Source organism: Procambarus clarkii, chromosome 30 (assembly GCF_040958095.1).
Source record: "Procambarus clarkii isolate CNS0578487 chromosome 30, FALCON_Pclarkii_2.0, whole genome shotgun sequence".
Taxonomy (NCBI): Eukaryota; Metazoa; Arthropoda; class Malacostraca; order Decapoda; family Cambaridae; genus Procambarus; species Procambarus clarkii.
In genome coordinates this window covers 8,610,333-8,623,321 of record NC_091179.1, presented here as the reverse complement: position 1 = coordinate 8,623,321, position 12,989 = coordinate 8,610,333, and the positions used below count along the sequence as shown (strand labels likewise).

At 47.2% G+C, this 12,989-nt stretch overlaps 1 protein-coding gene across 2 annotated transcripts in view; it reads left to right on the top strand.

Moving 5' to 3' along the window:
- Positions 1-12,989, top strand: part of Fur2 (furin-like protease 2) — a 103,252-nt gene that overhangs the window by 40,900 nt on the left and 49,363 nt on the right. For both annotated transcript variants that reach the window (XM_045754168.2, XM_045754167.2), the window contains exon 3: positions 10,945-11,104. In XM_045754168.2, the coding sequence (XP_045610124.2) occupies positions 10,945-11,104 (160 nt within the window). The remainder of the gene's footprint in view (positions 1-10,944; positions 11,105-12,989) is intronic.

The window sequence follows — 12,989 nt, the reverse complement described above, 5'->3', positions numbered from 1 at the left end:
AAGCACAAATTGGTGAGTACACTTAAATCTGGCTCCAGCGACGTATATTAGCAGAACAACACCTGCTGACAATACTACACTCGGCGCGGCCTTCAGGTGTTGTATCAAGACCTCTCTGAAAGCTTTTAACATCTTTATTGACAACAACTAATTACAATGTTGCCTAATGTGAGTAATTCAATTAGGTCTTATTAGAGGTGTTCACCGTCTCACAGGACAGAGGATCATACACAAAGTTACCAACACTCTTGAATTCACCGCTTTGGCATCGAACCTCGCTTCCTCCCCCCCCCCTCCCCCCCTCCCATCATTAAAATCCCTCCTCATCCTCTACCCAAAAAAATGTCAGATAACAAACCAGGAAAAGTGTAGGTACACACAGCAAGCTTTGCTCCTGTGTGGAAGGTGTTGCAAGCATGGGAACGTGACGCCAGTGAGGCACACACAGACACGAGGAAGCATTACATCCAGTGTGCTAACATTAAAAACATCATGGGACCGGATGTGGAGAGGATGTTATTGAAACCAACCTTACACACCGTTTTCAAACTAAATATAATCAGACGATTGATTGATTGATGCAGATTAAGCCACCCAAAAGGTGGCACGGGCATGAATAGCCCGTAAGTGGTGGCCCTTTTGAGCCATTACCAGTATCAAGAGCTGATACTGGAGATCTGTGGAGGTGCGACTGCACCCTGCGTGACGGGAGATGTCTCCCGTGATGATCAGACGTATGAATCAGTTATTTAAATTTGGCGCCCCCAAAGGACTGGTACGCCTTTGTGTACCGCTGCTCAATAAACTCGTCCCCGAGGGGCGAGTTTATTGAGCAGCGTCACTCGTGCTGTGACCGAACACACACTGCCATTGCAGCATGTGCAACACCCCCCCCCCCTGCAATAGCGAGAAACCCCGCTGGTGGGTGGTCGTACAACTTGGAGAGGCGGGACTCTGGAGCTGAGGCTTGGACGTGCCACCACCACCATGGGTAAGACCATCTACAGAAGCACAACATCCACCCGCCATGAAAAAATATTACCTTCGGGATATTAAATATAAACAGATTTGCTCATTAAGTATTCAGTATTTGCTGGAATAAGATCAACAGTGGGGAAGATGAGGGAGTGTTGAGGTGTAGGGGGGTGGAGGGGGGTGGAGGGTCGTGCAGGGGGGGGGGTGGAGGGGTGGTGGAGAGTCGTGCTGGGTCGTGCAGAGGTGGTGGAGGGTCGTGGAGGAGTAAGAGATGGAAGGTAGCAAAGGAGTGAATGCCAGAAGGTGGAATGAAGCGAGTATTGGTATTGGGGGATGGGGGGGGAGTGATGGAGTGAGGGGGGGGGGCAGGGGATCGAGGAGGGGAAGAGAGGACTGAAGGGGGACGAAGGTAGGGGCAGGGGGGTGTCAGACCCCTCTTTACCTGGCTAATTACACAGTTTGCCTGCACACACACATTTCTGCCAATTAAGATGGTTCGTACACGGTGGGGGATGGGTGAGTGGATGTGGGGGGGGGGGGAGAGTGAGAAGGGGGAATGGGTGAGTGGATGTGGGGGGGGGGGAGAGTGAGAAGGGGGAATGGGTGAATGGGGTGGGGCCAGCACCAGTGGATGGCGATGGCGTTGAAGAATATAGGATGAAGGAAGTGGGTGAAGGAGGGAGGGAGAGTGGATGTGGGAGAGAGGGAGATGGATCAGCTGAGTGACACGAGGTGGCATCAGAGGGTGGATATATTGAGGAGAAAGTGGATTCCTGGCGACCCGAGAGACGCGGGATGAGGAGCGGGTGTGTCCAGAGGAACATCCACCCAACACTGGACGTGTGTAAAAACACACACACACACACACACACACACACACACACACACACACACACACACACACACACACACACACACACACAGCGCCGGTGGCTGTGTGGATAGCGCGCTGGACACGTAATCCTGGGGTCCGGGGTTCGGATTCCTGGCGCCGGCGAAAAAACAATGGAGGGCAGAGTTTCTCTCACCCCTGATGTTCCTGTTACCTAGCAGTAAATAGGTACCTGGGAGTTAGACAGCTGTTACGGGCTGTTTCCTGGGGTGTGTGTGAAAACAAAATAGTTAGTAGTTAGTAACAGTTGAGAGGCGGGCCGAAAGAGCAGAGCTCAACCCCCACAAGCACAACTAGGTGAATACACTCACACAGGCTCGCACGCACGCACGCACGCACGCACGCACGCACTACTCACGTGCGTGTCCCGAATAGAAAATGTATTATTTCATACCAGCAGAAAAACAGGTTCCCAGTCATCACTGAGGTTCTGTTTTTGCGAATCGAATACAACATGAGTTTACTTATTTCCCCGAGACCACCCCTGTATGTGGTGGTGCTGGGGCGGGGGGGTGGGGGGAAGGGGGGCGGGAGGGAGGGGGAGGTGCGCCTTTTTTTTCTACCACAGACGTGGCCAGACATTTACAATGCTAACCAGCATATATACATTTTCTTCTGTCCTCCATGGACAGGGTTAGAGATCAGTTAAACGTATAGTTCAGGGATTTATTGAACAATCAACCACAGAAGGTGATTCGGGTGAGGGTTACTGTCGTCTCTGCTGTCATATGTGCAAGTGCACCCGTTTTGATCCAAGTAAATTCAGTAGAATTTCTGGTTGCAATTCTTTTTACCATGTCGTAGCTCAGTCGATTAAGGCAGCGTCTGGGATGCTCTCGGACGTAGGTTCGAATCCTCGTCACGGCCCTTGTGGATTTGTACCAGTTTTTTTTTTTGTTTGAAGGGTGTTTTTTATTTTAGGTTGTATTATTTTGTAGTTTTTTCTTATAGTGCTGTATGGTTTCAGGCTGGGTTTTGATCTAGTTTTTTTTAGTTTTAGGATCGGATGTATTTTAGCGGTTTTATTTGTATGATGTATGATGCAAACAGCCCCATACTTTGGGGTTGTTTTGGGTCCTCTGAACCCGTAGCGTTTATGACTTACCAGAGAAATTAATTCAAAAGTATATGTGAATATTATATATAACAGAATTAACCTGGCTCCCTCTGCTAAGAATCCCGGCAAGGAAGGTTTCCAGCAGGCTAGCGGGTAGAGGTGTAGCTTCAGAGGTGTGGAGGAATGCGAGCAGCGTCTGTGGGGCGCCCTTCCTCGAGATGGTCCGACGGGGCCGGTCCGAGGTCCGACGGGGCCGGTCCGAGGTCCGACGGGGCCGGTCCGAGGTCCGACGGGGCCGGTCCGAGGTCCGACGGGGCCGGTCCGAGGTCCGACGGGGCCGGTCCAAGGTCCTTCAGAAGAAAGGAACTATGACCGACTTGGTCCTCAGTCATTGCATTAAATATAAATGAAGTATTTAATTGAAAAGAAATATGTAATTGAAGAAAGAAAAATTTGTATTTAATTTTAGTCAAAGTTAAATTCGAAATACTACATTTAATAATATCAAACTTGGATAAAAATTAATAATATGTTGAATTCTTCAGTTTTCTCCAAGAAGACGAACATTTCACACTGGTTGAGCCCTGATCTCGCCGGCTTCAGGACGTCTTCCCCCAAAGAGAGGAGCCACCTCACGATGGCACCGGAGCGGATAGGCGTATTGAACTTGATGAAGGGAAGGGAACCATCAGGAGAGAGCGCCAAGCCATTACGACTATATAGCACTGGGAAGGGGTCAGGATTAGGATTTGGGATGGGCCGGGGGAAAGGAATGGTGCCCAACCACTTGGACGGTCGGGGATTGAACGCCGACCTGCATGAAGCGAGACGTCGCTCCTACTGGCTTCCTTGCCGGAGCGTGTTAGAATCTCCTTCGCCACAGAACACTGGACGCGTGATCCTGTGGTCCCAGGTTCGATCCCGGGCGCCGGGGAGAAGCAATGGGTAGAGTTTTTCACCCTGATGCTCTGTTACCTAGCAGTAAATAGGTACCTGGGAGTTAGTCAGCTGTCACGGGCTGCTTCCTGGGGGTGGAGGCCTGGTTGAGTTACTGTTACACGTGCTTGAGAGTTAGGCGACTATATGTTGTGGGTTGCATCCTGGGCATGGTCTCGCTCAGTCTAGGGGAGACCTCGATAAATCTAGCAGCTAGGCTTCCTGTCTTCGGCAATCATAAACCATATTTGATTTATGCACAAAATCCTGAATGTGCATATATATTGTCCTTGCTAAAAGCACATGCCAGTTACTTTTAATGTACGGTTTAAATACATCTGGAGCCTTGTGTGTACTCGCCTAGTTGAAGCTCTTTGGTCCCGCCTCTCAACCGTCAATCAACTGGTGTACAGATTCCTGAGCCTACTGGGCTCTATCATATCTACACTTGAAGCTGTGTATGGAGTCAGCCTCCACCACATCACTGATTAATGTATTCCACCTGTTAACTACTCTGACACTGAAAAAGTTCTTTCTGACATCCTTGTTGCTCATGTGGGTACTCAGTTTCCATGTTTGTCCCCTTGTTCGCGTACCACCCATGTTAAACAGTTTATCTTTATCTACCTTATCAATTCCTGAGAATTTTGTAGGTAGTGATCATGTCTCCCCTTACTCTTCTGTCTTCCAGAGTCGTGAGGTGCATTTCTTGCAGCCTTTCCTCTTAACTCATGCCTCTTAGTTCTGGGACTAGTCTAGTGGCATACCTCTGAACTTTTTCCAGCTTCTTGTGCTTGACAAGGTACGGGCTCCATGCTGGGGCTGCATACTTCAGGATTGGTTTTACATATGTAGTATACAAGGTTCTGAATGATTCCTTACACAGGTTCCTGAAGGCGGTTCTGATGTTAGCCAGCCTTGCATACACCGCCGATGTTATTCTTTTTATGTGGGTTTCAGGAGACAGGTTTGGTATGATATCAACTCCTAGTTCTTTCTGTCCGTCCGTTTCATGAAGATCTTCTTCTCCCATTCTATATCCAGTGTCTGGCCTCCTGTTCCCACTGCCTAGTTTCATTATCTTACATTTACTCCGGTTGAACGTTAGTAGCCATTTGTTGAACCATTCATTCAGTCTGTCTAGGTCATCTTGTAGCCTGATACTATCTTCCTCATAATTTTTGCATCAGCAGCAAACAATGAGAGGAACGATTCTATACCCTCTGGGAGATCATTTAAATATATCAAACAGTATGGGTCCAAGGACTGAACCCTGCAAATTAGATTGGCACTGGTGACGTCATGCCAATCTGAGACCTCACCCCTCACAGTGACTCGCTGTCGTCTGTTGCTTAGGTACTCCCTTATCCAGTGGAGTACCTTCCATTTCACATGTGTGAATGGGAAGGTACTTGTGTGTGCGCGTGTGTACGTGCGTGTGGAGGGGGGGGGGGGGTTGTGTAGCTCTAGGCTCGTGTCACCCCCACAGCTCCACGCTCCTCAAGTTGATATCGCCCGAGGAAGATACAATGGAGACACTCCCTTAAAGTTGGTTGGTTGATTGAACGGGGTGGCTGTGTATGGTTAGCTGGTTGGTTGATTGAACGGGGTGGCTGTGTATGGTTAGCTGGTTGGTTGGGCGGGTGGATGGTGGTTGGTTGGGCGGGTGGATGGTGGTTGGTTGGTTGAACGGTGGATTGGTTAGGCGGGTGGCTCTGTGTTTGGTTGGCTGGCTGGTTGGGGCCTCATAATTATACTTGGCTGTCCAATAACCACCAAAGTTCTCACTATGCGGAAAGACCTAAATATACCCAACATCCAAGACAGAATATTTGAAATGAATTTTAAGACAGAACTAAAGCCTCTCCATCATAATACAAATAACATTTATATAACGCGAACAGCCAGAACGCGGTGGAACTATCATTCCAGAAGGTTCCAAGAGCAAGCCACTCGCATTCAAATGCCGGAACTGCACGATAATTGCAATGATGCAAAAGTGCAGCACTTCCTTGCAACTTGGCAGACGTCCTCACGCCCTAGAACACATTACACAATCTACAAATTGACAATATATATATATATATATATATATATATATATATATATATATATATATATATATATATATATATATATATATATATATAAACACACACACACACACACACACACACACACACACACACACACACACACACACACACAAGTCAAAATGTTGTGGATTCTCTCTCACATTGGCCTGCAGGAACATGATAAGGTTGACGCCCTTGCTAATATTACAGTAAATTAAGACCATATTGCACGTAAACTTAAGCTATTCCTTAAATGTGCCACTAGACGAGAACTCTTAGATGAATTTGATGAAAGTAGATCAGTGCAAACAGGAACTAGCGTATAAAGTGTTCCTTGTAATGGAATGTGTCACTCAAGACATCTGTATACGCAAGAAACAAAATCAGGAGAATACAGTCCTTGTCACAGCTTGAATATGACTTGGTTGCAAGTATCTCTGGCAGTTCGGCTTGTACGGGAATCTTGACGAAGTATGTGTGTGGGCAAAGACAGGGACACACACACACACACACACACACACACACACACACACTAGACCATCATATCTTTGACCGTAAAAACTGAGCCAGTTAGAGATAAATCTAAACTCACGATGCATGGAACGGCAAACCATTTATTATAATTGATAAAATGTGAAATCCTTACACAGTATCCGTATTTCACTTTCAGTAGATAAATGACATATGAGACTAAGGAAAAAGCTGTGTTGAGGGAAGACTAATACAAATAAACAGTTTTCTATGATCCTCTAATATCCCCGTATCAAGAATGGTTATGTATTATCGAAAAGATCTACCATCAGTGTAGATATGTGTACAGTGTACACCAAAATTATTAGGATCGTCTCAAAGCTCTCCAAATGTACTCACTAGAAAGAAGACGAGAGAGATATCAAATAATATACACCTGGAAGATACTGGAGGGCCAAGTACCAAATCTACACAGTAAAATAACAACGTACTGGAGTGAACGATATGGAAAATGCACAATAGAACCAGTGAAGAGCAGGGGTGTCAGGCACAATCAGAGAACACTGTGTAAACATTAGAGGTCAACGGTTGTTCAACACCCTCCCAGCCAGCATAAGAAATATTGTCGGAACAACTGTGGACATCTTCAAGAGAAAACTAGACCATTTTCTCAAAGAAGTGCCGGACCAACCGGGGCTGTGGTGGGTATGTGGGCCTGCGGGCCGCTCCAATCAACAGCCTGGTGGACCAAACTCTCACAAGTCAAGCCTGGCCTCGGGCCGGGCTTGGGGAGTAGAAGAACTCCCAGAACCCCATCAACCAGGTATCAACCAGTGTGTAATGATTAACTGTAACTACATAGATATAGAAATGAACTAGATCTCTATACCCAGCTGACATTATAATTTTAAGGTGTGCAGGATGGATGTAATTATTAATATAATAATCTCCAGTTGACCTTGTGTGCCCTCTGTAATCCTTTTTGCGCTACGGCTCACAGGATGAGTATGGGGTGCATCATAAACAACAACACTTTAGGCCGGCGCTTCACTACAAAAGCACCTGACCCGCGCAGGTGGATCTCGGCTGGTGTGAGGAATGCTGGTACTGTGTAACTTTTCACACAAGCTAGGAGAGCAACACACACCCCCATGTACCTGCAGCAAGCTGATGGTGGTTAAATTTTTTAAATTTTGCCCCGAGGGGCGAGTTTATTGGGCAGCGCCACTCATCTTGTGAGTGGACACACCGCCATAGCAGCATGTACAACACTCCCCAATAGGAAGAAAACCCGCTGGGTTGTTCATCCTGTCACTTGTACCCAGACACAGCTGGGACTTGCTTAACTGTCTCAAGTGAACAGGTAGTGGTTGTGTGGTGTTGGTGGCGGTGGTTGAGCGAGACGGAGGTGCCGGACTACGGTACAAGGGCAGTTATGATTGATATTGACACAACATAACTGGCTGAGGGTGCCGCCCTGGCCTCTAACGTGGAGGGGAGGCAAGAGGAGTGCCTGACACGCGAGGGGAGACGGAGGGAGGGCACCGGAGCTGAGGGGTCTGACTACACCAGAAGAAGGTAGCAGAGAGGATAAACCAAGGCTAGGGGGGAATAGAAGTAACCTATCTCCCCTAGCCTTGATATCCATCTCTTCTCTAGGAAGAGATGGATATCAAGATAGAAGAGACGGCACAAAAGGTCAACTGGAGATAGAAGAGATATCCATCTCTTCTCTAGGAAGGCTAGAGAAGAGATGGATAAGAGACGATATGAATTACTAGAGGAAGCCTTGAAATGTGGATGAGGGCTGAGTCTAGGATAGGAAAATCCTGAGACGGCTGTTAAAGAGTGGTGGGATAGAGCAAGAAGGTCTTGGAAGCTGGGGAGACGAGAGTAACTTGGGATAGACAAGCAAATGGCTAGACAGGTTAGATTAGTTAGGTTAATAAACACTGGGGAAGCCAGAGCAGTGTGGATTATGTTAGTGAAACAGTGGAGGCACTACTGCAAGGTTGGGGGGTACCAGCATTTGCATGATGATAAGGAGACAGTTACGGCGGGATAGGGGAGGGTCGGGATAGCAAGGATGGGGTTTGGAAAGTTTGTAAAGCTTACTGGGGGGACAAGGATGGAAGGTGAGAAGCCAAGCAAAGTGTCAGGAAGGCTGAAGAAGGGAGAGGAGAGCCTCTGGAGAGGTAATCTGATCTGAAAAGGCGCAGGAAGGTCTGGGTGAGCGTGGGTTGAATCGAGAGGGGGAAGGGGTGAGAGGGGGAGGGGAGAGCGTGGGAGGGGAGAGAGGGGAATGGGAGAGAGGGGAAGTGGTGAGCCAGGGTGACATAGGGTCAGGGAGACGGGGTGTCGAGGGGAAACAGAAGGAGGGGACGAAGTAAAAGAGGGGTGAGATAACATGACAAGGGCAGGTAGAGGAAAAAGGTGTAACAAGAAAAGGTGGAAGAATTGGGAAACATTGGAGAGAGGAAGAGGGGGAGGAGAAAACTGAGACGCGGGCGAATGAGAGAAAATGGGAGAATGAATAACTGGAAAAACAGGGAGATTGATGAACGAGGGGAAAGGGAGTGACTCATAAATGTGACCTGAGGTTTGTATAAAACGAGGGGAAAGTGAAGGATGGATAAATGTAGAAACGACAATATAATACTCCACAATTTATCTTTCTTGCTGAAATCGTAATGAAATGCAATTTCATCATCACCCAATTGCGTGTACTCTTGTCAGCCCAGAGGGCAGACGACGGGGGGTGGTTGTAAAGCCCACCTCGACCGACCAAAGGACAAGAGACAGACTAAGAGTGTCACCATCCACTAGAGATAGAGGGCACAAACGGTTTCACTCAGACCTCAGTAGTGATCTTACATTAACAATTACATCTAACCCGCACACATTATAATGTTACCAAACTACAGATTAAGAAAGATTAAGAGCAATGAGGCTGCACTTCTTGGAGGCGGAGACCAAGGAGCTGTGCGATTTGTGTACAAATGGAGGAGACGTGAGCAAAAGAGACGTGAGCAAAAGAGACGTGAGCAAGAGAGACGTGAGCAAGAGAGACGTGAGCAAGAGAGACGTGAGCAAGAGAGACGTGAGCAAGAGAGACGTGAGCAAGAGAGACGTGAGCAAGAGAGACGTGAGCAAGAGAGACGTGAGCAAGAGAGACGTGAGCAAGAGAGACGTGAGCAAGAGAGACGTGAGCAAGAGAGACGTGAGCAAGAGAGACGTGAGCAAGAGAGACGTGAGCAAGAGAGACGTGAGCAAGAGAGACGTGAGCAAGAGAGACGTGAGCAAGAGAGACGTGAGCAAGAGAGACGTGAGCAAAAGAGACGTGAGCAAAAGAGACGTGAGCAAAAGAGACGTGAACAAAAGAGACGTGAACAAAAGACACGTGAGCAAAAGAGACGTGAGCAAAAGAGACGTGAACATTTAGTGATGACTATAACAAATAGACAGAAATCTTAGTAGTGTTGATATACGAATGAATTCTAGATTCATTTGGTGAAATAAAGTATAGACACCTAAAAGATTATATCTTTAAAAGTTTTATTGATAACTTGTACTTGTAAACAGGTAAGGTTGTGTGTGTGTGTGTGGTTGTGTGTGTGTGTGTGGGTGTGTGTGTGTGTGTGGTTGTGTGTGTGTGTGTGTGTGTGTGTGTGTGTGTGTGTGCGGGGGGGGGGGGGGGGGAGTGCCAGGGGTAATCCTGGGTGCAGGCACTGGAGCAAAGCTTGGATGGTGTCTCCATTGTTTTCCAAGGTGCCCACCAGACGAGACGAGGCTCTTATTACCCCCTTAACAGGGCAATTAAGGAAGGTGAGAGCAGCGGTGTGTGAAGTGGTGGACCCTGGCTGGTGTAGGGATGGAGGGGGGGGGTGTGAAGTGGTGGTGGTGGTATATAGGTCACTTATACCTCGGTGGTGTGGATTATATAGGAGAGTTATACCTCGGTGGTGTGGATTATATAGGAGTTATACCTCGATGGTGTTGATGTATATCAATCATACCTCGGTGGTATAATATTGATGTTGGTGACATGGTGGTTTTTACTGGTGAGGGCAGGATTCATCAAGCATTAAAGTGTCTAATTACGAAACCTGTACATCTTTCCTCAATCACGGTGGCTTAGTTGACATTTATTAAAACAGTTTACTAGCCGGTAGAGGCTGAGAGATAGTTCACGGTCACAGTTACTATTGTTATAGAAGCCTTATAACGCTTCTGAGCTCACAAACTTCGAGTATTTTATAAAGCCTAGTCTATTCACTAATGATCTATGCACCTAAGTACTCCAGCCTATTTCTAAAGACTGTTCAAGTTTTGAAACACATTTTCTCCCAAACTGTGTCTTGGAATAATGTCAAACTTACACTCACTCAAAGGATTTAATGTTATTTGTTATGTCAACAACACATTATTATGGATACCATGTAACCTATTCATCCATTTACCTCTTCACTAACTACAGTTTACCCAGAGCCATCACCACTTTCTAACAGCGTCTCCGTCTCTCCTGTTGATCACTGCAGGACCCACTGGCGTCCACGGACATCAACGACAGCGACCCAGACCCGTTCCCGCGCGACAACGGTGACAACCGTCACGGGACGCGGTGCGCGGGCGAGGTGGCAGCCGTCGCCTTCAACAACTACTGCGGCGTCGGCGTAGCCTACAACAGTAGCATTGGCGGTGAGTGTGAAGGGGGAGAGACAGAGAGAGAGAGAGAAAGAGAGAGAGAAAGAGACAGAGAGAGGGAGAGAGAGAGAGACAGAGAGAGGAAGAGAGAGAGACAGAGAGAGGAAGAGAGAGAGACAGAGAGAGGAAGAGAGAGAGACAGAGAGAGGAAGAGAGAGAGACAGAGAGAGGAAGAGAGAGAGACAGAGAGAGGAAGAGAGAGAGACAGAGAGAGGAAGAGAGAGAGACAGAGAGAGGGAGAGAGAGAGACAGACAGAGAGAGGGAGAGAGAGAGACAGACAGAGAGAGGGAGAGAGAGAGACAGACAGAGAGAGGGAGAGAGAGAGACAGACAGAGAGAGGGAGAGAGAGAGACAGACAGAGAGAGGGAGAGAGAGAGACAGACAGAGAGAGGGAGAGAGAGAGACAGACAGAGAGAGGGAGAGAGAGAGACAGACAGAGAGAGGGAGAGAGAGAGACAGACAGAGAGAGGGAGAGAGAGAGACAGAGAGAGGGAGAGAGAGAGACAGACAGAGAGAGGGAGAGAGAGAGACAGAGAGAGGGAGAGAGAGAGACAGACAGAGAGAGGGAGAGAGAGAGACAGAGAGAGGGAGAGAGACAGAGAGAGGGAGAGAGACAGAGAGAGGGAGAGAGAGAGACAGAGAGAGGGAGAAAGAGAGACAGAGAGAGAGAGCAAACGAACAAACGATGAGTGATATTAGCAGAGGAAACGTACCAAATATAAATGGTGCAAAGGAAAGTAGAGAGAATAGTTTAGAATGTAAAGCCAGTGCCTGTCAACAAGGAGATCTGTCACAACGTGAGGACGGGTGTCTGGTCGCTATACAGTGGAGCTAGACAGGTGGTAAATAACTGAAGGGAAATCGACAGCATGGACTCAGCGCCGGGTCCAAACTCCTGGAACTCAATATTTATAAAGAATTGCAAAGTGCCAGTAGCACAGGCACTCACTCTAGCGTGGAGAAAGAGCCTGGATACTGGGGAGAAACCAGAAGCTCTTAGATCAGCAGCTACAGCTCTTAAGCACATCATTAGCTAAGAACTATAGAGTCGCACTAACCTCCCACATAATGGAGGGTAGAAATAGCCTAAGCTACGCAATCCTTTCGAGATCTATCTTATTGTCCTAATAAACGCACTTGAACCCCCGCATAATAAAAGTTTTTGAGAGAGTGATCAGAAGTTCAGTTTTATGGAGTAGGAAAAGTAGGAAAGCAACATGCAAAGGATCTGGGAGTAATGATGTCTGACAACCTAATTTTTACGGAGCCTAATCAAGGAAATATAACATCAACTAGAAAAATGACACAGGGTGGATTACGAGATCCTTTAAATCCAGGGATCCCATCACAATGCTAATACTGCTTATACACAAACACGATAAATATACCAACATATACACAGACACAAACACGACAGACATAGAACATATGCACAGACACAGGCAGACACAAACACGACAGACATAGAACATATGCACAGACACAGGCAGACACAAACACGACAGACATAGAACATATGCACAGACACAGGCAGACACGAACACGACAGACATAGAACATATGCACAGACACGATAAAACACCTAAACTATTAGGATCCTCTCAAGGCTTTCAAAATGTACTATCTAGTAAGGAGACGAGACAGGTACCAAATTATTTATTCATGGAACATTCTGAAGAGCCAGGTCCCAAATTTGCAGTCAAATAACAACATACTGTAGTTGAACGAGGGCAGGAAACGCAGAATAGTCAGTGAAGAGCAGAGGTGCCATCATAGGCACAATCATAGAACACTGTATAAACATCAGAGGTCCACAGCTGTTCAATATCCTCTCAGCAAGTATAAGGAATATTGCCGGAAAAAATTGGAAGTCTTAGA